Source organism: Martes martes (genome assembly GCF_963455335.1).
Source record: "Martes martes genome assembly, chromosome: 12".
Lineage (NCBI taxonomy): Eukaryota > Metazoa > Chordata > Mammalia > Carnivora > Mustelidae > Martes > Martes martes.
In genome coordinates this window covers 66,461,478-66,488,802 of record NC_137900.1, presented here as the reverse complement: position 1 = coordinate 66,488,802, position 27,325 = coordinate 66,461,478, and the positions used below count along the sequence as shown (strand labels likewise).

Genomic DNA, 27,325 nt, shown 5'->3' with positions numbered 1-27,325 from the left:
CTCCTCAGCAAAAACCTTAAAGACCAAAATTTAAAGACATTCCACACCAACAAATGACCATGGCAATTGATGAGAGCAGAATACACCTTCAAGAGGAGAACATCACCATCCCAATAGGTCTAAAAGAAGACAAGTGATCATCTCCCTATTCTCCAGAATCTTCCTATGAATTCCCATAATATCAAACTCCAGAGTGCAGACCAATATACCATGGGGCCCACTTGAATCCTCACAATATCAAATCACATCCATCATTCAAGAGGCATGCACATAGTACTATACGCACAGAATTCCTGCCCTCAAAGAACAAAGATACCTTGTGGATCTGGACAGAGATTAAAAAAATTTTCCAATGGAAATTCATGTAAGAATGCAACAGCTAGCAGAAATAGCTGAGCACCTTTGAAAAAGATCCCTACAGAGGTAAGAATTTAAAAGCCAACCATGTGGTTAAGACATATGCCTTGGAGCATATCAACACTGATTTTGGTCCAAATTGCCAAGACAATTTCCAAGGCAAGAACAAAATAAAAAAGAGAGCATTCCCACAAGACCTGAAAAAAGAAAGGGAAGACTCTAGTACTTTTCCAATAATCCTTGAAGTTGGCATTCTATATAAGCATTAAAGAAATTTTCCAAAGAAGTTCCTTATGGATCTAGAGCAATGATTTTTTTTTTTTTTAAGACTTACTTATTTTAGGAGTGCCTGGGGGGCTCCGTTGGTTAAGCATCTGCCTTCAGCTCAGGTCACCATCCCAGTATCCTGGGATCGAGCCCCACATCAGATTCCCTGCTCAGTGGACAGTCTGCCTCTCCCTCTCCTCTCCCTCTGCCCCTCCCCTCTGGTCATGCTCAGTCTCTCTCTCAAATAAATAAATAAAACCTTTTAAAAAATTCTTTATTTTAGAGCCCCGCATCCAGCTCTCTGCTCTGCAGGGAGCCTGCTTCCTCCTCTCTCTCTGCCTGCCTCTCTGCCTGCTTGCGATCTCTGTCAAATAAATAAATAAAACCTTTTAAAAAATTAAAAAATTAAAAAAATAAAAAATAAAAATTATTTAAGTGAGAGACAGAAAGTGTGTGTGGGGGGAGCAAAGGGAGGGAGAGAAAGAATCCTCAAGCAGACTCCCCACTGAGCAAGGAGCCTGATGTGGGGCTCCATCCCAGGACCCTGAGATCATGACCTGAGCTGAAATCAAGAGTCAGATGCTTAACCAACTGAGTCACTCAGGCGCTGTGAGGCTGATTTTTTTTTTTTTTTTGGAGGATTGTGTGGTTTCAAAATTCCTTTCAGAATCTGAAAAAAGCTATGAATAACGTACGTACAACACAAACAAAATTTTGTATACAATCTGTGGATATTCCTGAAACCCATTCATTGGCCTCTTCTGTACTAAGAAGCCAGACTGTCCAAAAATCATCACCCTTTTTGGTAATTATCTCAAAATGTCTCTAAATGCTCTTTATGTTGCTAGGACTTCAGACTAGTTGGGACTAGAGGCTCCTGCTCTTCCCAACTAGAGGAACTTCCCCTAAATCCAACTTCCCATGGGACTAGTGGTTTTCTGCCACAATATTCCACAGGCTGCAGCGCCTGGGTGGCTCAGTGGGTTAAAGCCTCTGCCTTCAACTCGGGTCATGATCCCAGGGTCCTAGGACCAAGCCCAACGTCGGGCTCTCTGCTCAGCGGGGAGCCTGCTTCCCTTCCTCTGTCTCTGTCTGCCTCTCTGCCTACTTGTGATCTCTGTCAAATAAATAAAATCTATTAAAAAAATATATATATATGTGTGTGTATATATATATATTCATTCCACAGGCTGCAGTCCCCCAACGCTAGACAGCTAACTTCCCTAGCCAAGTGTCAGGAACAGTAAATAACCAAACCCAAACCACCTACTGCCCAAGAAAAACACAAACACTAAAGCAAACTGAATCCTGCTTTAATTGAAGCTTGGGGAGTATAAAGTCCTACAGAAACATTACAGAGAATCTTCCAGAAAAAAGGGATCACAGCAATCCCTGTTGAGAGGCAGATGAGAGTAATTCATAGCTCACTAAGGCCTCCCTGTATCAAGTTTCCAGAGTACCCAGAAGATCTCTTCATCATCTCAGTCCTGTTCCCCATCCTCTCCAAGCTTGATTTCATTGTAAGATAAAAAGGGCTAATGAATTTGAAATTATTCTGGCCTCAAGAAATAAGATTTTTTAATGAGTAGGACATTTCAAAACTTAAATAACTTCAACATGGAACCCAGCTGACCTTAACAAGTTACTTTGTTAGTGAATAGGAAATGGACTGAATCATCCTGGACATAATTTCATTAAGGCTTCAAACCATCCAGGAAAAAATAGCACAATCATACCATTTTATAATCCAACTTTACAAAAAGTTTACTACGCAAATCAAGAAATATTTGTGCCCACAGAGAGCTTATTTCTAAAAGATCCCCCTCACCCCCCAAAATAGCCATATGTCTCCACTCTTCTTTGTTCCCTTCTCCGTGTCAAAAATGTCAATTTATTTCTTCAGGAGGAATGGAATCCAAAATTATACAGTAAGCCTGAAGAAGAAAATGCTGAGAAATCTAAAAGCAGGAAAGAAAGAAGCTGGTGGGGAAGACAAATGAGGGTTGTTTGTTTCTAATTCATTCTAAAACCCAAGACTTGCCTTTACCAGTCCTTTTCCCTGAAGTCATCTAGCTATTAGAGAGGAGAACATGGACGTAAAGTCTGTGAAGGAAAGGTCGTTGACAGACAAACTGCCCTTAGGTGACAGTCAAAGAGAGAAGAGGTAGAGGTTTGGTGGTTAATGAAGAAGTGCCTGTCTAGCCATTCCCTCTTCTTCCCTTGGCTTGGCTCAACCAATGTAGATGCGATGGAAATCATTAGCACCAAACGCAGCGTTACACTTGGGACATTTACGCTGACGGGTGTCATAGCGTGTCTTCACACACTCGAAGCAGAAAACATGGAAACACTTGGTCAGTACAGCATCCTTTTTACGCATGTTGCAACATGGACAAGTCAGGCGTGCCTTAAAAAAAAAAAAAAGAAAGAGAAGTCAGAGTCTGATCGACCATAAAGGTTCAAGTGGCTATCATATGGAGGCAAATAAGCAGGAAACCCACTAAGCACTAAGACAAGAGTGTCACCTCCCCCCTAAAAGAAACCATCTTCTGGTTCCCTTCATGTAAAGAACTTGAATATTTATTCTCCTGGTCTATTAGGCCCCTTCAGTCCTGAACAAAAAGGACACAAAGAAATCACTGAGGCAGTTTCCCTAACCTTGTAATCCTTAATCTCCTCCATCAGGATCTCATCACATTTGGGCACATTGTCTGGTTTCTTTGTGGTCTCCAGCTTCCTTCGAAGTCGAGAGATGTCCTCCTGTGGTAAGACAGCACACCCATTAGACATACTCCCCCAGACCTGCCATTTCTGAAGAAAAAAAATTGCTCCAACTTCAACTTTCTACTCGGCAAAGAAAGGACTTTCTGTCCTTTCCTGGCCCATTATCTCTTAGGAATGCAGAGAACTGGAATGGCAAATACCTTCTTTATTCCTAAGCACAAAACCATAATCCTATCACCAAACTCTAGTTGCACCTAACTATTGCCAATGCAGTTCTGTAAAAATATAGTCTAAGAATTAAACAACAACAAAAAAAAGATGAAAAACTTGATAAACTATTTTAAGGTAATTACTCTCAAGCTGAAGGTAAGAGTAGGTTAAAATAACTTACAGATGTACGGATAAGGCTAGAAAGTCATCATGAGATACACCTGACATGCCAAAAATAGAAAAATTACAGAACTTTAAAATTCTCTAATTTGATAATGTTGCTGTATTTCATGCCCACCAGGTGGTAGGCACCATGACAGGCTTTGGGGGGAAAGGCAGTGAGGAAAACAGACTTGGTCTCGTCACTCAAAGAACTTAAAATCCAGTAGGAGATGACGTACATTAGACCAATGATTCCTTCATAACATTTCAGAGCTCAAAAAATACCTGAAAGGTGAAATGTAAAGAAAACACAATTGCTCTTGCCTGGGCTCTTTTGAAATTGAACATGTCCTTTTCTTTGGTGACACTGTTCTCCACGATCTCATCCTGAAAATCATGGAGCTTCTTCTGAGCCAACTCCAGTTGCGCTTTGAGGTCATCTGCCAGCTGGGCTGCCTCCATCGCCTAGGTGGGGTGGACAAATAGCGTCAGCTTATTTCTAGGGAGGCAAGACGTTAATCCGGGCCAAGGAAGAAAGTGAACCTATAATGTCATCAGTGTCCTCCGTATTTGCTCCTCTGAGACCAGCCGTCACTTCAGATGACAGGGTTAGCAATCCTACCTTGCGTTTATTCATCTCTAAGGCTTGAGTCCTAAGACCCAGCTCCTTCTCCCCCGTGCCGATGTTGCTTTGTAACAGATGCTCCTTCTCTTCCAACTTCCTTACTACCTGTAACTGGGCATCAACCTTTGAAAAAGAAAAATCAGCTTTTAACACAAACAGGAAAGAAAAAAACTATTAACTGACTAGGCACTGTTAATCCATAGGCCCACAAAAAGAGTCTGTTAGAAATCTCAAACCATCACTGTCTTTACCCAGGAACCCTTCAAAATATATGCAAGATCACAATACTTAAAAGCTTCCCTTTTCATACCAAAAAAAAAAAAAAAAAAAGTCATGGTTGATGGCTCAAGCAAGAGTTTTAAGAAACCACTGAAAATTCTTTTCCAAGTTGCCAAGAGCAAAAGGAATTACATTTACAGATACTCACCTTCTTCAGCAATACTAATTCTCAAAGGCTGGCAATTCACACTAGACCATGTAAATTATAGCTCAAACAAAGGCCATTTCTCTCAGAATGGCTAGACGTTCTAAAACAGTCTTTTCCTCAAAATTCACACACAGGGACACCTAGGTGGCTCAGTTGGTTAGGCAACTACCTTCCGCTCAGGTCATGATCCTGGAGTCCCGGGACAGAGTCCCGTATCAAGCTCACTGCTCAGCGGGGAGCCTGCTTCTCCCTTTGACCCTCCCCCCTCTCATGCTCTCTCTCATTCTCTCTCTCTCTCAAATAAATAAATAAAATCTTAAAAAAAAAAAAAGAAAAAAAAAGGAAATGCATGCACAAAGTGGAGTCAACTTGAAAGGGTACAAAGTAAAGTCACACACCCATGGACTCTCATCCCAGCATCCAGAGGTAATCAGGTAACCACTCTGTTTCTCATACAGCCTTCCGGAAATTTGTAAAATACACAGCACACACACACAAAGACATACACATTTTTAACATAAAAGGGATAATAAAATCACTTAATAACATTTTCCATACTAGCAGATCCTTGTTTGTTTTAACAGCTAAAGTGTACTTCTTTGCAGGGATGTATAATTTATTTACCAGAATGCCAACAATATAATTAAGTTTTTAGGGTTTTTTTCTTATTTTAAAAAATACCACAATAATCATTTTTTAATGCAGAGTTTCATGTAGAAAGTGCCCTACTTCAACAGAATTCTGGCAAGCTCTATTCAAATTACCTGAGTCTTTAGAGTCAAAACCTGGTCAGCCAGCTCCTCCTTCTCTTCTTTAAGTAGCTTGTGGATCTGATTGGACTTGATACGCTCGGACATGAGCTTGAAATTTGCATCATCCTTCTCCCGCAACTGCTGCATTAAACGGATATTCTGCTCCTGCATGTCTTCAAAGGCCTGGCCTGTAACATCCATCTCCGAGAGGAGAGCCTCTTCCTCCTAAAATATGGAGAAAGAACCCTCATTTTAATAGGATCTTCTAACTCCAAATGAGCACTGGAAACTGAATTTTCTGTGTTAATTCAAAAATAAAGTAACCTGCCGACAGACTCGGTTTTAAGCAGCTTAGTTTTGTCACTTAGGTTAGCCCAAGGAATACAAAAGAAGCCCTTATTATCTGAAGCCACTGGCACCGATGGTCTGATGCTCAGCTGATCTGTATTCAGGTCTGGTTAGAACAGACAAATCTACACACCAATGTAGCAAACTGATCAAATAGCCCTTGGTGAAGAGAACTTCTATCATGAAACCTCACATTTTCTCACACTTTTCCACAACTGTATCAGATTTCACTACAGACTTTCCAGCTGTACTGTACAACAATCTGATGGGTGAAGAACAGTACCTAAAAATATTTTTTACTTATATTTTGTGTTATGAGGAGACTGAACATCTTTTCAGATGTGTAAGAGCCACTGGTATCCTTTTCTGTGAACGAGTCACATCTTTTGCCTATTCCTCTACTAAGGTGTTGGGTTTTCCTTTCTATCATTTCTGGGGAGTTTTTAAATAGTAGCAAGATAAGCTCTTTTGTGCTAAGAGTTAGAAATATTTTCTCCCTGCTTGTCATTTGTCTTTCAGCTTTGCAAATAGTGGTTTCTGCCAGACAGAAGTTTTGTGGGCTTTTTTAAGTTGAAATTATCAATTCTTTTCATATTTTTTAAACTTTTATTAATAGTTAAAAAGGTCTCCACCAGGGCGCGTCTGGGTGGCTCAGTCTGAACGTCAAATAAATAAAATCTTTAAAAGAAAAAAAAAAGGTCTTCGCCATTCCAGACTTATAAAGGAATTTGTTTTCTTCTAATGGATTAAAATTTTTTTTGAAGATTTTATTTATTTATTTTATAGAGAGAGTGACAGGGAGAGAGGGAACACAAGCAGGGGGAGTGGGAGAGGGAGAAGCAGGCTTCCCGCTGAGCAGGGAGCCCGAAGTAGGGCTCTATCCCAGGACCCTAGGATCACGACCTGAGCTGAAGGCAGATGCTTAACGACTGAGCCACGCAGGTGCCCCAAATGGATTAGCTTCTTTAATATTACAGCTATAATCCATTTGCAAATTATCCTTGTGTAGAGTGTCTGAGTATATATGCAACTTTTTCCCAGTATTAGTATTTCTTTTTGCCCTTCCGCATTTAATATTCTTCCTTTTCCCCACTGACTTTAAACTGTACCTTTGGCACATACTAAATACACACGTGTACTCTGGTCTATTTCTGGACTTTCTAATCAGTCCTAGCAGTCTATTAGTCTCAAGCTATCTTACCTCCTGAAACTTCCTGTTTTTATACCTGGTTGAGAGAGGAACTGCCACTGCTCTCCTTGTTCGGTTTTATTGGCTATTCTTGTGTGCTTTTCCATTTGTACTTTAAAATTGGTCTTAGTGCCAAAATCAACAAAACCAAAAATCAGTATTTGTATTGGGATAATACTAAATTTATAATGTCACTCCACTTCTTACTAGAACCTATAGTAGTACAATTTCCTGATAATTTTTATTTTTTTATTTTTCTTAAAGATTTTATTTACTCATGCGGGGGGGGGGGAGTGTACATGTGCACAAGAGGGGGGCGGGGCAAAGGAATAGGGACAAGCAGACTCCCCACAGTGAGAGGAGCCCAATTCAGGGCTTGATCCCACGACCATGGGATCAGGCCCTAAGTCGAAGTCAGATGCTTAACCAACTGAGCCACCCAGGCACCCCAATAATAATTATGTTTTTAAAAAGAGCAAGAGGAGTGCCTGGGTGGCTCAGTCGTCTGCCTTTGGCTCAGGCCATGATCCCAGAGTCCTGGGATCAAGTCCCACATCGGGCTCCCTCCTCAGCAGAAGTCTGCTTCTCCCTCTCCCACTCCCCCTGCTTGTATTCTCTCTCTCACTGTACCTTAAAAAAAAAAAAAAAAGGAAGAAAGAAAGAGCAAGAGAGAGAAAACTGGAAATCACCAGATTTAAGAAAAGCCAAAATCCCATTTTTTTAATCAAAGAAATGCATACAGGTTCTAATAAAGTTCCTCTTTTCAAGGTACTTAATCTAAAACTCCTTCACTTTGCCATTTTGTTATTTCTTAGATACAATGAAAATGTTCCTCACAGTGAACATATGTAGTTTTTCCATTTCTGGTATCTTTATTATTGAACATTAAAAGTTAATAAAACTTACTGGGACTTAAAAATAAAGAAATATATGTTCATTGTGAGAAGAAGTATTCTCTAAAGTTACATGACCTCAAAACAACCACAGTTAACATACTAGTTATTTACTTATAACCTGTTTGGGGGCACGTTATTTGTGATCATAATGCCTATAAAACCATACATACACACACACACACACACACACACACGTATATATATACGTGTGTGTGTGTGTGTGTATATATATGTATGTATATATATATGTAAAGACATACACTTTTTTTTTTTTTTCATTTAGACTCACTATATCCCTGATTCCAGATCAGCAGAGAAAGGGTAGACCCCTCAATAAACAACATTTGAACAACTGGCTACCCTTTTGAAAATAAAAGTAAATTTCCTGCCTCACAAACACATAAAACAAAATAATAAAGAATGAAAGACTTCAGTATAAAAACAAACGTACATATAGGAGTAAAACATATTCACAGAAAGAAAAAGACTGGACTGAAAGAGCATACTGCACTGTCAATAACTTACTTGTCAAGTAACATGTACTTTTTAAAAACCTAGCTACACAAAGAGAGTGTGCCCACCTGCTTGGCCATGGCCAGCTTCTTCTGCAGGTACTCTATCTGCTCCTCGACAGCCCGGATCTTCCTCAAGGCATCCTCATCAGCCATTTTCTTGTTCTCCTTTTTCTCCTTATCCTCTAGATCCTTGAGTCTTTGCCTTAGATCTTCCAACTAGAGAAGGTAAGGAATCACACACACAAGAGGAAAAAGATATAATACAATTGCAAGAATCAAGTGATCCTGCACAGATGGAGGGCCCACAACACCAAAGAACCTTGACAGAATTCGAGAGGGAGAGAAACGCTATACTGGCAGGCCACATCACAACACTGCTGTCACTTCCCTCCATTCCCACATGACACACTCGTATAAGGAACGCTGGTGACGAGTGCATATGCACCTCTCTTTAGGATAGTGGTTCTTACCCTTGTTTTTAAGGTCTCCAAATTGTAAGAGAATAAGACATTCTTCCCAAAAGTAATCTGAAACGTGACTCACTGTAACAGTGATTTATGGGAAAAGCATTAATGGAAAAGAGAGAATAAAAAGTCTGAAAAGGTTACTTCTATTCCCAGAAATTGTGATATACCTTACCACCTAGTGCAGAATACAGAAATCTGTTTTATTTTAGATGGTCTCTGAAAGGGAGGAAAATGCTGCTGAGTTTTAAATGCTAACTTTAAAGATGAAGAAAGAAACTACATCCTTCAGAAATGTGAAGGAAAATCCCACAAATGCAGACTATAACCAGAATGACAGGTAATGGCAGACTAGATTACCTCTGCCTTAGACTTCTTCTCAGCTGCCATCAGCTGAACTTTGTCTCTCTGTTCCTTCGGGGCAGAGCGGTACATATCTAGCAATAGTTTCATCTCCTTTTGGCTCTCTTGTGCCTTCCTATGATGAGGATGGTAGAGGAAAGGGAAGGGTGTAATGAGAAAACACAGGACATCAGAGCAAGGGAATTTGGAATTGTGCAAAATAATTTACAACAGTTCCATGTACACTTTACATCACAGCTCTAAAAGATAATACTTCTCACAGACCATCAGGAAACTTGTGGATATACTCGGAAACTACAGAAAAGCAAGCTGACTAATGGAATAATTTCTCCCTTCACACCAAGTTCTCCAACATAAAGTTATAAAATAAACACCTGTGGCCCTACTTAAAGAGGCAAAATTCTGGGGCCCCACTCTTAGAAACTGAGATAGGTCTGTAATGGGGTCCAGGAATATATTTTAAATAAGTCACCCAGATAATTCTGATACTATACTTGAAAAAAGTATTTGCCTTAAAGAGATCAAGAGGAAGAAATAGAAAAAAAGGGAGAAAACGAGCATTGATAGCGGAGTGATGAGCCATCAGCTGAAGACTGAAACTTCACCTCCTACCAAATTATCCAACCTCTTAACTATGCTTTTATATACCAAAGAAACTCAAATGTTTTGAGCACAGTTGTCCTTCAAATCCAAGTATCAATAAAGGCACAACCATGACCAATGGGAAGCAAGATGTAACCAGTTCTACTGGTTATGCAGGAAGACAAGAGGCAGTAATGTGATGTTATGTTGGTGTTTCATTTACGACAGGTCTGTCTTACCATTTCAATGACTGCAGGAATAAACCTAAGACATCTCTTAAAATGATCTGATACATACACAAACTAGTTAACTGCCGAGTAAACAGACCAACATTGTTCAAATTAGAGTGATACAAACTCTACCCATTATGATTTAAATTACAGTTGATGCCAGCAATCTGCCAGCAGTTAATTTCAATAATTCTCATGAGTATTGCTTAAGTCATGACACCCTGTCCTATAATTTGGATTCATGAAGAATAAGGTTGCAAGTGCAGGGCTCACTGAGCCCTGACCACCGAGCCAGACTCCGCACTAGCCCACCCAAGCCATTTTGACTGCACACTTGATTAAGAATTGAGAGCACAATTAATTGTACATTTAGATACACCCGAGATACTATGACGGCCTGGAAGTCACGCCCTCCACCAAACATTGCATGCATGATGTCCTAACCTCCGCTTCTGAGTCAGAAACAGTTACTCTAAAGTCTGCTCTTACTTCAGTTCAATCTTCAACTGTTTGATAACTTCTGCTTCCTTTTTCCTCCCATCGTCATGTTTCCCTTTCTCTTTATCCTTAGCAGAGTCTCTTTCCTTCTCTGACTCTTTCAGTTTCTGCTTCTCTCGTTCCCTCTCCTTTTCCTTCTCCCGCTCTCTTTCTCGCTCCCTCTCTTTCTCCCTCCTTTCTCGTTCTCGTTCTTCCTCGTCCCGTTTGGACTTGATTTCACTGGCTTCTTCCTGAGATGCCTTTGCTGCGGAGGACTGGGCAGCTAAGTCCTCAGGATCTTGCTTCAGCTCCGTGGGCTCGTCCTTCGGGTCCTCAGTACTGGACTGAGACTGCAGGAGGGCAGTGCCGCTGCGCAGACGTGTCTGGGGACAAAGGAGGGAAGGAAGCGCGTGACTGACGGCAACCACCCCACTCGGCTCCCTCGAAACCGGCCATGCAAACAGAACAGCCGCTCACACTTGTCTGACCCCTCCTGGTTACCTTGTTCAGGTCAGACTGGGCTTCTCTCAGTTTCCGCTTGTACCTCAGGACCTCGCCTTTCAGCTGGTGGTTGTGATTCTGGAGGCTGCTGATGAGGTGGCGCATCTCCCGGTTGATGGGGCCTGAAATACAGCAGCAGCAATGTTAGGAAGAACTGTGACAAGGGCAAAGGCACAAGAAGACAAAGTGCAGAACACATCAGGGCCCTCTGAGAAACAGGGGAAATTACCAAAAGAAAGAGACCTCCTCCTCAGAAAACAAAACTGGCCAATCTGAGTTGAAAAACAAACACCCAGGCTGTGAGCCAGAATGAATTCCAGGGTTTGATTAAGGGTCTTTAAGACATCTGAGCTCCACTTAACACTGTCAAATCCAGATGAACCACATTATGTTGTTTAAGGAAGTTTAAGAAAGGCATTTGCAGCAAGCTGCAAGGTGGAGTGAGAATACTCATACCTGCTTGTTCATTGGCGGCCAGCGTCTGCTCAAATTCTATCCTCAGCATCTCATACTCCTTGCGGACCTGGGCCAGCGTATCTTCCAGCTGGATCACTTCGGTCCGCAGCTTCTTATGAAGACTAACCTCATCTCGCTACGCACAAAAAAGGGAACCAATCAAAAACTCTTATCCAAACGTGGAAACATCATCATGTTCTATTAATATGTTTCCTAATTTTGACCTGTAAGGATCTAAGAAGAAAAAAAAGTGAAACACTAAGAGGGATTACTCTGAAAAGTTCCCACTCAATCAATATTTAATGAGCACCAGGCAGCTAAAAAAACTGATTTGAGAACTGGAAGGATATTACAGAAATGAGGGAAAATGTCCCTACCTGCGAGAATGTTATAATTTACAAGGAGTACTAAAAAATAAAACAGAATATAAATGTATGTAAGGTAAGACATATTAAATTCAATTCATTTGTCAGACATACAGTAAAAGACCAACTATGACAACAAATATTATCTTAAGGACTATGGAAGGTATAGAGTTGAACACATGAATCAAAGTTTTTGCCTTAAAAAAAAGTATTTACATTTGCCCCAACACGCTATAATGGTTTATAAATGGTAAGGCAGCTTCTACCCACTATTCTTGCCACAGGAAATCAGGTGCTCTGTCTCCTTTATCACTGCCTCTTTTGGGTACACGTCTGTTGTCCCACACCTCATTCTAATGGTCACTACTCAGCCCGCGAGACTCTCTGATCCCAAATGGCGGGATGCCCGCCATCCAGCAGAGTAAAGACCTACGGCCACTCCATACATACTTGCTGAACGAGCAATAATCACTCGCATGAGGGTAAAATTATAAAATTTATGAGGCAGAAAAGCTTATATACAGAAGACAAAGTGAGGCTATTACCTCAATGAGCTCAACTTGGCGCTGGTGGGTCCCCCTGGTGCCATGAAGCAGTGTCCGAGCCTCATCCAAATGCGCTTTCAACTGCAGACTCTCGTTGTACAGGACAGAGAACTGCGACTGCATACAGCGGTACTCTGGGGTCTCCTTAACTGCCTCCTCCACTGCGCTCCGCAGTTCCACCTGAGGAGGGCCCAAAAGCCAGTCAGAAGCAGAAGCTAGCATGGATGCCAGATAGGAAATAAAACCTTAAACTCAATGATGTCCTGTGCAGTTGAGACAAGCTTTTTTTGTTTGGTTTTTGTTTTTTAAGATTTTGTTTGTTTGTCAGAGAGAGAGAGAGCATGCAAGAACCCACATTCAGGGGTAGCGGCAGGCAGAGGGAGAAGCAGGCTGCCCAATGAACAGGGAGCCAGATGAGGGACTTGATCCCAGGACCCTGGGATCATGATCTGAGCCAAAGGCAGGCACTTAACCGTCTAAGCCACCCATCTTCCTTATGAAGATTATGGATTGTATTTGCCCACCCTTCTAGTTCTGTAAAATCTATATCAAATTAAATCTGACCAGCCAAGAGGTGACACCAGGTACCTGTGTTCTCCACCCAAGAATTGTTCTAATTGACATGTATTTCACGTTATATATCAACCTACACCAATGACATTAGAAGATGCCTATGAAATTTGTCAGACCTGGGGACACAGAAAAACCCTATGAAATTTGTCAGGATGTTTAATTCTTAAAACACAGTTAAGGACCCCCATCACTAACTTGTTCTTTTATTAACAGTCACAGAGAAATATATTTTCAATACTGGATTAAAAATAGTTATGCTTCTCTTAAGCAACGGCTTGCTTTAATTACTCACTTTAACTGATTTAACTCAGGTTGGTTTGGTTTGGTTTTGCTTTGTTTTTTAGTTCGAACACCTTTATTTACCTAGAAACATATAAAATTATAAAAGACATGTGGCTATGACTGAAAGAGGGGCAGGAAGACTTTCAGGATCCATTTTCTTCCCGGCCCCCAAGAACATAGTGAGAGAAAATTCTAACAGGCAGGTTTGAAAACCAACAGGAACCATCACTGATCATGTTTCTTTTTCTGTTTTGGCAGCTAGGAACAGCAGAGTCAAATTCTGTGACCCACATTTGGCAATTATGGACACTGAGTAGCCTGCCTGCTACAAGATTTATGTGCTCCTTGCACAGAACTTGTACATGAGCCCCATTTTTTTTAATCCATTTTGGATTATCACCCCAGTTTACCCTACTCATTTTTCTCAACAATTCCTAAGTTAGAGCACCTTGATTCCATCTACATATATCTTTATAGGTTGTCTTAGATACTTTTCAGAACAAGGCACAGTATAACTAACAAGTAAATAAACAGACATACCAACAAAACCCACATTTTTCTTTTCCCTCCTAAGTTCTGAGGGCCAACCAGTATGTATGTGAATTGATCAGTGAAAAGTTTCATTTTACGGCCCTTCAGAAAGGCGTCTCCTACCTTCAGCTTCTCATTTTGGGTGGTAACCTCCTCCAGGTCTTGCCGAAGTTTCTCCAGCTCACAGTGACGGTTCTGAGCCAGCTCTTTGTTCTCCTCAAGCTCTGCATTCATTTCCTCAAACTGGAGAGAAGAAGGAAAATAGCAAAATGAGCAAAAAGGATTTTTATATCATTCCCATTCCTAAGCTTCCACCTTCACCTTCCCATTCTTCTAGCACAACCCCACTCTGCCACTTGTGAACTCCTAAGTACCAAGCACGACAGCTGACACGAGGTCACAAACATGTCCCAAGTGAGTCACGCATCTTACCTTCCGGGCATTGATAGTGATCGTGCCGCCATAGAGACTGCTCCCTGCTCCATATACCTTATAGCCTTTCGAATTCACCTATAGGAAGGACAAAGATTTTAGTGAGAGAAGACCCTAAAATTTTACTCTGATAACCAAAGTACTTTCAAGAGTCCATTTTGTTCCCAGGTACTACTACCTGGGTCCATCCTTTCTGAGTAGACTCTTTAAAAATGAACCTAGTCTCTAAACTGTAAATGAAAAAGCACTTGCCCGCTCTAGAACTTCTGCTAAGTGGCGGTTGAGTCGTTGTTCCCTCTTTCGAATTTTGTCAATATCCCACTGCAGGTCATCGATCATGGACTCAAGGACAGACACTCGTGACTCAGCTGTCTCCACTTTACTCTGCAACTTAGAGAACTACAACCCAAAGACAGGCATCCAGAAAAAGAAAGCCAAAAAAAGACCGAGTTAGAAAAGCAATACCTTCCATCACTACCTTACATCCCAAATCTCACAAAATTAACCCTTGCTTATGCAACATTATAGACAAAATTAAATTGGAGCTGCTTCACCTTCTTCCCAATGCATGAATCTAAAAATAAAATCATGAAAACTCTAATTACAAAACTGTTACATGTTCACATTAATATATACCCTTTGTGTTGGTTTTAAAAAATGGTCCCCAAAGTCTTCAGCAGTGGTGGCACTGGCCCTCCTCTTGAACTCTGAGTTAAGTTCAGTGACCCAGTGGAAATGATGCTACATAACTTTGAGGCTATGTCTCAAAGGCCATGCAGGTTCTGCCTGCTGTTCTTGGAACATTCATTCTCTGGAAGAAGACAGGTGCCATGTAAGAAGCCCAGCCCTGACACTGCCACGTTGGCACAGCAACATGCAGGCTTTCTGGGGGACAACCCACCACTGTGAGCTCCCCACCAGCTGACAGGTGACATCAACCGTCAGCCACGAAAGCCACGGTGGACATCAGCTCAGCTGAGCAAAGCAATGTCTCTCTCCAGCTTAGTAATGCTACATGAGATTTGGGAAAGGGCCAGAAGACATGAACCTTCTCATCTCTATCAGACCTAAATTATGTCTCAAACATTACAAAAAGTTATTCTATTTTTCTACTACACCCCAATCTATTCATAAGCACTGCTATACTCTACTATGTATATCTTTTAAGGCTGACGAGAATCCACATGTATTAACAAACTTCCCAGATGATTCTCATGCAAACAGCCAGCACGGACCTTGGCACTTGAATTTACAAAATAAGAGCATAAAGAAGAACATGGGCTTTAAAGTAAAACACACCTACATCCAAATTACAGTTCAATCACTTGCTGGCTGTGTGTTCGGACCAGTTACCAACCTCTTTGAATTTGTTCCCTTAGCAGTTAAGATGGCAACTGCTTGACCATTAGAGAGGATACTAAAGTACTGAAGTGCTAGGCACTAAGAAGATGGTAACTACTAACTTACCAATAAGCACAGGGTATGGGCGGCCAAACTAAAATATGTCAAATTTCAACACAATATCCTTTCAACTAAACTGAAATGGTAATCAGGGGTGTCAGAAAAAATCTTAAAGGCCTATTATCATTTTATCTCAATCACTGTATATAAATAAATAAATACCCAAATCCTGACGTGGTTTGGTCATGGCACTATTGATGCCCAAATCTGGACTGAAAACCCACATTTCTCAAGTTCCCAGCCCATCATCAATCATCAGTAGTTCCTACTGTTCCATTCTCAGATCAATTTCTACCAACCCATTCCTCAGTAACATAGTACATGGTATTTTATATTTGGGGTAATTCATTATTTGAGGGATTGTTGTGCTGTTGCACAAAACCCCACATGATGGTATTTCTTCCTAAAAAATAACATTGTAAAGTTGTCTATTTAACAGAGGCACAAGTCTAGGAGAAACATTCGATTCATTTTTTTCCCCTTAACCTTTCCTCAGATTTTGATTTCTCAGATCTGGCTGTTTTTGCCTGCCCTGCATGCTCTTTAATATAAAAATAGGCTTTCAAAATACAGCCAGATGATCCTCAAAGCACTCAAAATGCTAAATCAACGTCTGCCACAGGCCACGAGAAAGTACCATCTCTCCTTTCAGGTCAAGTACCTCCTGAGACATGGTACGATGCTTCTCCTGAAGGAGGTCTGTCAGTTCCTGTAGCCTCATGTTCTCCTGGGCGAGGAAGGAATTCAGCTCCTGCACCGCCTCCTCCACAATCAGATTATCTGAGGGAGCAGACCACACTTTAGTTTAACATCTATAGTCTCATATTTTAAAAGTGTGCCTACCACCAAATACTAACATGCTATGTCACTTTATTTTCCTGAAAACCTTCAAGAAGTAGGTTGGTTTTTATTATCTTCACATGACTAAGTACCCAGCCCTTAGATGACTTGCTTAAGGAAATGAGCCAAACTTGTGCTTTAGTAGAGGATGACACAGAGCCAAAGTCACCTAACTCTCATCCCTTCTACAAAGTCAAAATGCTGTGAGAAAAGAAATGGAGGTTCTGTAACTTTATTCGGATAAGACACAATCACCTAAAAAACTGCATTTTAGAATTGTAGACAAGATAGAGGTATCTCTCATCAGTATCAGTCTTCATAGCAATAAAATTCTATTTCATAAGGCTATCACAAATTCCTATTACTCACTAACACCGACATGCAGCATCTCTCTGTTGAAAGAGAGAAGGGGGAGCAGAGGGCAGAAATTTCCTGACTCAAATGAGCACCCACCATAAAATCACAAAGAATGAAGGTAAGAGCCTCGAATTACTTAACATATTCCAGAATATGATGCTAGGGGCACTCCTGAAGCTCAAAAGCCAAAATGTACACTACGATTTACAAAGAAGGTAGATAAATATACAGAACTTATTACACCAAGTAAATATGTTTAAAATTAGAGTCACAAATATAAATGCTCAAATCCAAATGCTACCAAGTGAAACCAGATACTCTCAGGATGTATAGTGCCCTGTAGAGACAGTTACCAGAAGGAAAAATCGTGGGCTTTCCTCCTACCCTCTGGCATGTGGTGGAGAAACACCATACACAACAGGATAGCCATGTGGTGGTTTTTGTGGTTTTCAACCAGGATTGCCTGTAGAATTACTTGTGGGACTTTTAAGATTAGACAATTCCCTAGGACCCATCCCACACCTACTAAATAAGAATACCCATGGGCAGGGCCAAAAAACATACGCTCCAAAAGCTCTTAAAGTGATTCATAACCCAAGTTAAGAACTAGGAGCTGAATTTTAGTCCTTTTAATATTCTGAGATACTCAGAACAAGTCCTAGAATACAATAAGAGCTCAATAAATACTTACTGAATTAATAAACAAGCTGATAAATGCAATTCTTTTGAATCCAAGGATAAAATAAACATGGCGGGAAAAAATGAACTGCCAAAAAGGTATAGTTGATGCTATAATTCATCTTTTATAGATCTTTATCTTTTAGCAAGTTCAGCTTATCAACAGCAATTGCCTTTTATGCTACAAAAAATAACTTGGTGATTTATAACTTATAATTAACATTTTTATTTGAACTTAAACTCTAAAATGCATGGCATCAAAAATAATTTTAAAATACTGTTCAGTATACTACCCATTTCAGTTCCTTTTTAAATGTACCAATTATTTTACTTGATATTCATTTATAAAATCAAGTTTAACACTGGCATAATCTCTGCAGATGGTATATTACCTACATATAATATGCATACAGTATGTATCATGATACACACAGTTCATCCATGTGGCATATTACAGGATTTAACCACACCATCCAACTGTTCTAGTACAGCCAAGGGAGAAAGAAGTAACACCCAGCTCAGTTTACATTAGGTGACAGGGAGGATTTATAGCCACTCGTTCATCACAACTAAGCACGCACTAGATACCAGATACAGTGCTAGACACTAGAGAAACGAAGAGTGAGCCAAGGCACTGCACCAGGAGACAGAACCCACAAGAGGATATAACATATGAATAAAAAAGACTGGGAGGACACGAACCACACTGCTTACAAAATGATCATTTTTGAGAAGTGGGATGGGAGGACAACTATAGTCTACTCTTATGTATTTCTGATTAGTATATTCCAAAACTGGTATCCAAATAATAAAATACACAAATATACAAATATATTATTGGAAAAGCAAAAGAAACCCTTTCCCATCAAATTTTCACAAGTCTTTTACATCCCTCACCTTTTAATTCTATTGACAATTTAGCCAAGTAGCCTTAAAAAAATTAAGAGTAGGGGCGCCTGAGTGGCTTAGTTGGTTAAGCGTCTGCCTTAGGCTCAGATTCCTGGGACTGAGCCCTGCATCAGGATCCCTGCTCAGCGGGTAATCTGTTTCTCCTCTCCCTCCACCCTGCTTGTGCTTGCTCTCTTGATCTCTCTTGCTCACTTGCCCTTTCTCTCAAATAAATCTTAAAAAAAAAAATTACAGAGGGCACCTGGGTGGCTCAGTTAGTTAAGCATCTGCCTTTCGCTCAAGGTCATGATTCTAGAGTCCCAGGATCAAGTCCTGTATTGGGCTCCCAACTCAGCGGGGAGTCTGCTTCTCCTTCTGACCCTTTCCCCTCTCATGTTCTCTCTCACTCTCTCTCAAATAAATAAAATCTTAAAATAATAATAATAATAATTTAAAAATTCTTATTTGCCTGCCCAATGGTTCATTACATTCAACATATTACTATCAGAAACAAAAGGTTAAACATCTTTTTTTTTTTTTTTTTTAAGTAGGCTCCGGGCTGAATGTGGGACTTGAACTCACAACCCTGAGATCAAGAGTCACATGCTCTACTAAGCCAGCCAGGCACCCCAAAAGGTTAAACATCTTAATAATCACAGAAATTATGCTATTACAACTAGACCATGATTATTAAAAATGTGAAATCAGGCCATTTAAGAAGATGCAACCTGGCTACACAAATACTTAACTATATAATGTACAATTTTAAGTTTCTCCATTAACACTGACTATAACATAATTATTTCGAATAAACACTTCTCCATTCATATAATATTTTATTTTTTTTGAGGGGGGAGGGGGAAAGGGAGAGGGAGCAAAAGAATCTTAAGCACATGGAGCCCACTGCAGGGCTCAATCTCATGACCCTGAGCCAGAATCAAGAGTTGGACACTTACCAACTGAGCTGCCCAGCCACCCCTCTTTTATCTTTTTAAACACAGAGACCATCTAACAACTCTAAAACCTAAGCCAACTCTTTTCGAAAATATTAGAGATGGGGTGCCTGGGTGGCTCAGTGGGTTAAAGCCTCTGCCTTCGGCTCAGGTCATGATGCCAGGGTCCTGGAATCAAGCCCGGCATCTGGCTCTCTGCTCCGTGGAGAGCCTGCTTCCTCCTCTCTCTCTGCCTGCCTCTCTGCCTACTTGTGATCTCTGTCTGCCAAATAAATAAATAAAATCTTTTAAAAAAAATATTAGAGATAACAGATAAATAAAAAACAAGAACATATCAAAACTGACTCTTTGGGGGTGCGCCTGGGTGGCTCATTCAGTTAAGTGTCTGACTCTTGACTTCGGCTCAGGTTATTATCTCAGGGTCGTGACACTGAGCCCTGGGTTGGGTTCCATGCTGGGCATGGAGTCTGCTTAAGATTCTCTCCCTCTCCCTCTGCCCATCCCACCCCCCTGCCCCACACTCTCTCTCTCTCTCTCTCTCAAATAAATAATTATCTTTACGGGCACCTGGGTGGCTCAGTTGGTGAAGCATCTACCTTTGGCTCAGGTCATGATCCAAGGGTCCTGGGATTGAGTCCCGAGTTGGGCTCCCTGCTCAGCAAGGAGCCTGCTTCTCCCTCTGCCCCTGCCCCAGTTCATGCTCTTTCATTCATGCTCTCTCAATCTCCAATAAATAAATCTTTAAAAACAAATAAATAAATCTTAAAAAAAAAAAACCTGACTCTTGAAGTCAAAGTTCAACATCTTATAAACAAAATATTTTTAAGTGTAATTACCAATATTTAAAATATCCCAAAACACAGCTACTCCTTAAACAGTGAAATTAATTTTGCTACCTATAAAAGTGTTTAATTAACAGAGCGTATCAGAATGGAGCTTTCCTCAGCGACTTACAGGACCGTTATGTGGCTCAAAATATGAAGAACTTGGAAAATACTAACATGCCATAGCAAAGACATTACTAGTATTATTGGAAATACTGGAGATTGTATCCCAAGGAATGGAATCTAAAATAAATACATTAAGTCTGCAACTACAAATCAGCGTGCAAAGAGAGCTCTGATTCCTCCCGCTTCTTCTCCCAGTCTCCCAGCCTCACCTCCACTGTTCAGCTTCCGTGATAAGAGCTCCACTTTTTCTTGTAATTTATCATAGACCGTCACAATCTGGGACACAGCTCGGCGGGAGGACTCCACACGCTCCTGCAGCTGAGATTCCATTTCCTCGCTGGAACTGCTGGCCAGAGTAGCAAGGAAAGAGAAAGCTGGCTCTTGCCCTTCCCCTGAGGACACAGGGGGGAAAAAGAAGCTGTCAACGTTATAAAACTGGAAATATCAAAATCTTCTTTCTTTCCTCAAATGGAAATCCTGAAAGCAAAGCTCTACTTCAGAAACCCACACAGCACGTGGTAGTAGCAGGCACCACAAATACTCACCTCTGTCTCGGTCATCTTTCCGCTCCTGATTGCTATCAGAGTCCGGTTCTGGTTCCGGCACGACAAGGGCTTTTCTCTCCGTGAGGAGATCTCCCAAGCCCTGCTCCAGATCGTAGCGTTTAAGGATGATACGAATGTTTTCATCGAACTGGAGGAGGGTGGGCATGGTTATGAAAAACGAAAGGACGCAACTTGGGAAATGAAGAGAGTGCTAAGGCAAACAAAAATACTCAAAAATCTGAGCAAATAAACGAGTGAGCTACCTGACTCCAGTACCGGTTGACAATCAGCAGTGAGGCATCATCGGTGGCCTGTCTTCGTTCCAGTTTCTCGATGTGCTCACGGAGTTCATCTTCAATGGCCTGCCGTTGATCCAGCATTTCTGCCAGCTTGCGATTTTTGGTTTGCAGTGTACGAATGTCTAGCTCCTCCTGCCCCAGGAAACCAATCTTATTAGTCTCCACAAAGAAATTGGGCAAATCTGCTGTTAAATTCAACAGGATCATATTAATTAGTAATTTCCTATGACTAAAGCTATTTATCTTTAAAAATCATACAACAAATAATTGAGTAAGTAGGAACAGAGGAAGGAAAGAATCTGCACTGGGTGAGTATCCCAGGCAAAGAAAAGGATTGGAAAGGATTACATTTTTACTTCACCTAGGAATTCAAGAATATTTTAAAGTAAGAACTGTTTATTAGAGCATCAATTTCTTGTGTTGCTTCTATTTTCTCTCTTCCATTTTGGTTAAAACATTCTTGATATGTCAAATTAGTCAAGAGTTTCCCAAATGTACAGCTATTAATACTATTAATCCTACTAATAAATGAAATCCTCAACCTCTTCTCTGAGCCCTCCTTTCCCCTTCTTGTTCTAACTGAAACCCGGATGAGAATTCTGTTGCTCCTTAAGTTGCTCCAGCACGGGGCCTGGGGACAGGCAGGCATCCTCCTTGTTCTCTAATGGCCTGCCATTCCAGGCCATTAGCCGACCTGCCTCCCCAAAACCTCCTAGCTTTACAGCCCATGCACTGGTCTGCACCACCTGCTACACTGCCTTCCTGCACTACTCTATAAATGCCCAGATCACCTCGCCACGTTTCCTAAAGACTTAGCACCTAGCTTATTACACTCTCAAATGCTACTCCTATCACAGTTCTTACTGATTTCAATTCCCATATAGATTATCTTTCCTGTATCTCAAATCATCAAGTCGTTCACTATCTTTCCTTCAATGATCTTGTCCTCTGCCTCTCTCAGCCATCAAACTCCCAGTTATTCTTAATCTTAGCTATATGTGTACACTCTTCATAAGCTCAATTTCAAACACCCCATTCTCCACAAACACCACGTACTTTTCTAGCTCACTCTCTCTAGTGTCCTGACTCCTAAAGGTCTTCACCTCCTCCAAGATCTATAATCCATTGGTTCTGTATCTTTCCCATCCTTCACTCCTCTCACTTCCTCACTCCCTTCTTTATTGAACTTAAATTCTGCAATAAGTCACAATCACGACCTTTTGTAACCTCCTCCTTCCTTGCTTCTTCTTCACACTTACCTGGTAAAAACCCCACCCCTCGTAACATCCAAATCTCCACTCCTACAGGCCTACAACCATGCAGCTGAACGTGACCACAAAACATAAAGTACCATGCTGCCTGGGCTCACTTTAAACTCATGATCACAGAGTCAAGTAAGTCCTCAGTGCTCGCCAGCAAAAATACCCTAGTCCATTCCCTCTTCAAGATGACTACTTCATACCTTCTCCTGTCTCGTCAACCTCCAACACTTCCTCCCCCATCCTCACTCTCAGATGAGTCGCCTCTGATTTCACTGAAAAAAAAATAGAAGCAATCAGAAGAGAATGTCCACAGCTATCGCTCATAACTGCAGCTACGGACCTACCTACAACTGAACTTACATCCACAGCCTTCCTCTTTGTTGCTACAGATCAACTGCCCCTGCTCCTAGTTAAGGCCAATTCCCCACCTATGCGTTATACCACATGCTCTCTCCCCTATTCGTGGAAATCACACCAACAACCACCTCCTCTTTCTGCTATCTCGTCAACTTGATCATCTCTACCAAATCATTTCAATCAACATGCTGTAATAGCTCCTACTTTGAAAACAAAACAAACCTTCCCTCAACCCCATATTTTCCTCTGGCTAATGCCCCATTTTCTGTGTCTTGCTTTGTATTAGTACTCTTGCAAGGCATGGTCTCTCCCCTCTTTTCCCTAATTCCTCTTCTCTTCTCTTCAGCTCACTGCAATCAGGCTTCTAGAACCACCACTCCATGAACATAGGTCTCACTAAGGCTCTACTGCTCAACCTAATGTCTCAGTGCTCCCCTTACTCAATGCTCCCCTTACTCAAACCATCAGCAGCACCTGAACAACTCCTTCCTTAAACACTCTCTTTATTTGGTTTCTGGGCCCCCACTGTCTCTTGTTCTCCTCCTACTTCATTTTCTGTCTCTTTGGTCAGTCTCTTCTCATCACCTTGACATGAAAATATCAGTCAATATCAGTGCTCAAGGGCTCTGTTGTCCGTCAAACCTCTTCCTTATCTACACTTAGAGCCTCTAGTCTCATGGATTTAAATACCTCCTACAAAATGATGACTCCCAAATGCACAGCATTAGCCCAGACCTCTCTTCAGACAGCAGACTGTGGTATCCAGCCACCTACCCGCTCAGATGTCTAGTAACTTTCCCAAACTTGAATGTCCAAAATCAAACTCCTCCCTCATCCTCCACAGCTTCCCAAAAAATCTGCTCCTCTCATACTCTTCCCTTGCTCAGTAAGTGGACAGTCCATACTTCCAAAATTCTGGGATCTCATAAACTTCATCCAATCCATTAGCAAATCTGTCAATACTACCACCACAGTGACCCAGGTCACCATGATCCCTCATCAAGATTACCGCAACAGCCTCTTGCTGTGGACACTTTTATGCCCCATGCCATGTCCCGTCAGCCCGCCAGACTTCAACACAGCCATGGTGGAGAGCTCCATCCACACCCCCAGTGTTCCTACCTCAAGCCACCCAGAGTCTTTTCATTTTTTGTTCCACACCTCAGCTGGCTCACTACAGCAACCTTGAAGTGCAGAGGAAAAGCTATTGCCTTTAAGGACAACCTTCAACCAACTGCGGCAGGAATTAGTGGATATATGCCCCAGCTCCCTACCCTTAGAGAGATGAAATGGAAAGGAAAAGAGGGAGAAGAAATGAGGGAACAACTCTGCTAACTGAACTGATAAACCTTGCTCCTCTACTATCTATTCTCCAAGCATAAGTGACAACATGTTACTCTCCTGCTTAAGACCTTACAACGGCTCCTCACTACCTTGTGGATAAGATCCAAACCAGGATGTATCCTCTCTGCTTCTCTTACAGCATTGGACTATATTCATCCCTATGAAGAACATATCCCACGCCATAAACATTAGAACAATCTGCTCAGTTGGCATTGCCACCTGACAGCCTGAAGTCCAGGGGCTGTCTTTAGTGTAAAGCATAGTTCTGGCAAACAACAGATGCTCAACAAATATTTATATTTATTGAGTTAGCAAATGTCCTTGGGATGCATGATGTGATTCAGTGTTAAGACAAAATCACCTCCTGGCAAAGTACAGAGTAGATGAACCCCAGAGAGAATAATGACACTTCATCAATAATTTACTCTGAATGTTCCCATTATTCTCCCTGATCCTAAGCCTAATTCAAATAAGTAAGAGATGGGGTTTTATAAGCTATACAAATGTAAAGCATTTTAACACCATATACCCATGGTTGAGTTCCAGAACACAGACTCCTGATCTAAATCCAAACCTATTACAGTGAGCTTCTGATGTCTAATGGACATATAACATTACTCTAAGCTTCTGGTATGTAACAGTCTAATGAAACTGTCAACTCCATAACAGCAAGGACAGAGTCTATTTTATTCACCATTACATTCATAATATCTAGCCCCATAATAATTATCAATAGCTCAAACATACTGCATACTTACCATATTAAAGGTAATGTTTTAAGTCTGTTTAACAGGGGCTCTTTCATTTAATCCTCTCAACAGCCCAATGAGGTAGGTACAATAATAACATTTTATACACAAGGAGAAGAGGCACAGGGAAGAAAAGAGAAAAGTGAACAGCTAAGAAGTGGTAGCACTGAGGGTAAATTCCAGGTTGTCTGAACTCAGACCTGACCCTTCACCATTCTCTCAGTGATTTCGCTACACTGCCTCTTAGCACCTAGCATCTAACTTTTCAGTGAATGAAAAATGAATGTACAGTTCCCACTGCTAATGCCTATAATCGAGGTGTATCAGGCACCACACTCACCAGAGATGAGAAGCATACCTTTGAAAATAAAGACCAAATGTCAATATACTCTTTTCAGAACTGACCACATCATTTCACCTACTTCTGGCTATTTCCCTCTTCTTGTCAAATAAATTTCTCTTACACCAAAAGGCTTCCATAAACTCTTACTTTGAGGTTGCAATTGACAAAAACAAAACAAAACACACACACACACACTCTCTCTCTCTCTCATGGCACTGTTTCCACATACCGTTGAAGAGACACCACCGAGCTTAATCGTCTCCACTGTGGTCCCTGAATCTTCAACAGCTGTCTTCTTCTCCGGAGGCATGGATGTGCCAGGCTCTCCAGCCGCTCTTTTATTTCCAATTCCTGACATCTTGGCACCAGATGACAGCAGTCTGCCTGGAGGGGAAAAAACCCTCAGAAATGTAGGTAAGACATGCAAGAGCAACAATAAAGAAACCACCCACAGTGTAAAAACTAGCAACTTTTCTAGCCAGCCTTTTAACCAAAATCCATTAACTTCATACCAAGTGACACAATCTCCAAATTCCTCTTGGAAAGAAAAAAGTAAACTGTGGAGTAAGAGTCAGGGCTGAATTTACACAACCACCAATTTCTAAATAGGGTGCTGATAAGAAATAAGACAGTGGGCAAAGGATGAAGACACCAAGAAAAATGTCAGAGAAATCTCACTTCCTGAAATGTCAGAATCAGAAAAATAGTTTGATTAGGAAAGGAACTAATTCTATTGTGTTGGAAAAAAACACAGAGCTGAAAGAGATCTCAGAAATGTCTATTAAATCATTAAGATTGAACAAGTAGTGTATCACCACTGAGGCTCAATTTCCCAAGCCAAGAATAAGAGTATATAATTACCGTGCCCCTTTCAAGGAATGAATATGTATAGAAAGAACGTAGCACAATGCCTAACACGAAGAATGCACTCAGAAAAACTAGCTCCCTTTCTTCTATTTGCAGTTCCTTTCCTATTCCCAAACGTTCTCCTCATGATGTCGTGCAACCCTAAGGAGAGCCTAGACCTGACACTGAATCACAATTCTACCTCTCAGGGAGCCGGGTTGCCTTGAAGGAGTTCTCCCAAGGGCTTCGGTTTCCCCCTACGTACAGCAGAGGCGAACAAATATTCTGGCTACCTAAACTGCCTCCCAGGGTTTCGGAGCTCAAAGAAGGAGAAATGGATGCTAAAGCACTTGCTGCTGCAGAACGCAGCCCTGCCATCACCGAGACTACACACCACCCTGCTTCCGATTCAAGCTCCAGAAGGGATTCCTGGCGGCAGTAACCTGAGTGAGAGAGGACACAGAGGGGCAAGACAGGGGCCGCAACACGACTCGCGAGGAGGCAAAGACCCCAGCCGCCCGCGCCGCCAAACGCAGGGCCAAGAGAGGGAAGCCCCGGAGCCGGAGAGGGTGGAGATCCCCGAGGGCCCGCACAGTCCCGCAGCGCCCTCGCCCGAGGTCTAACCTGGGTTCTAGCAACTCGCGCCGCTGAGCAGCGGAACTCGAGCAGTTATTCACCAAGGTCCGCTCAGCGCCCCCACGTCTCACCCCTGACCCGCAGGCGAGGACCCATCGAAGCTTCCGGGAAGCGGGGCCAAGGAAAGGAAGAAGGGAAAGAAGAAAGGAAGGCGCTTCAGCACCGCCGAGCGGAAGTGACGCCCCGCAAGGGCGCCGAGCGCCCGGAAGCAGGTGCCGTCTCCGTAGCAACGCGAGGGAGCCGACCTCAACCTGCGCGGTGTCCCCGCTGGCGTGGGCGAAAGGGCTTCCGACTTTTTCGGCTTCTTGGCCTGTGTTACTGCGACCTCGTTTTTTCTACTGAAATAAAGTGCCTTGTTCTATTGCCTATTACTGGTGCTATGGAGACTCGTTCGGACTGCCGATTGGCCGATGGGCCTGTCAATCTCCGGGCGGAGAGAACTAGCCTCGGGCACCTCAGGAAGTTGTTACTCGCGGCGCGTTTGTGCTGAAAACCTCCTGGAGAAAATCCAAACGATTTGATGGGTTTCGGGGCTTGTAGGTTC

At 41.8% G+C, this 27,325-nt stretch overlaps 1 protein-coding gene across 2 annotated transcripts; it reads right to left on the bottom strand.

Annotated features, from left to right (window-relative positions):
- Nucleotides 1–1,917: 1,917 nt before the first annotated feature.
- On the bottom strand, nucleotides 1,918–27,121 carry RNF20 (ring finger protein 20). 2 transcript variants are annotated; one of them, XM_080819759.1, is made up of 20 exons: nucleotides 26,770–27,121; nucleotides 25,529–25,683; nucleotides 21,209–21,376; nucleotides 20,946–21,093; nucleotides 20,610–20,792; nucleotides 16,396–16,514; nucleotides 14,526–14,672; nucleotides 14,274–14,351; nucleotides 13,965–14,084; nucleotides 12,456–12,635; nucleotides 11,546–11,681; nucleotides 11,090–11,211; nucleotides 10,601–10,971; nucleotides 9,297–9,414; nucleotides 8,539–8,688; nucleotides 5,537–5,749; nucleotides 4,343–4,468; nucleotides 4,045–4,185; nucleotides 3,283–3,384; nucleotides 1,918–3,031 (listed from the first exon to the last, which is right to left on the bottom strand). In XM_080819759.1, the coding sequence occupies exons 2-20, from the start codon at nucleotides 25,655–25,657 to the stop codon at nucleotides 2,855–2,857; spliced, it is 2,928 nt and encodes a 975-aa protein (XP_080675885.1). In that variant the 5' UTR covers nucleotides 25,658–25,683; nucleotides 26,770–27,121; the 3' UTR covers nucleotides 1,918–2,854. The 2 variants fall into 2 exon arrangements, with proteins under 2 accessions (XP_080675885.1, XP_080675886.1); XM_080819760.1 differs by having other exon boundaries at nucleotides 25,529–25,679; nucleotides 26,770–26,888.
- Nucleotides 27,122–27,325: the final 204 nt, after the last annotated feature.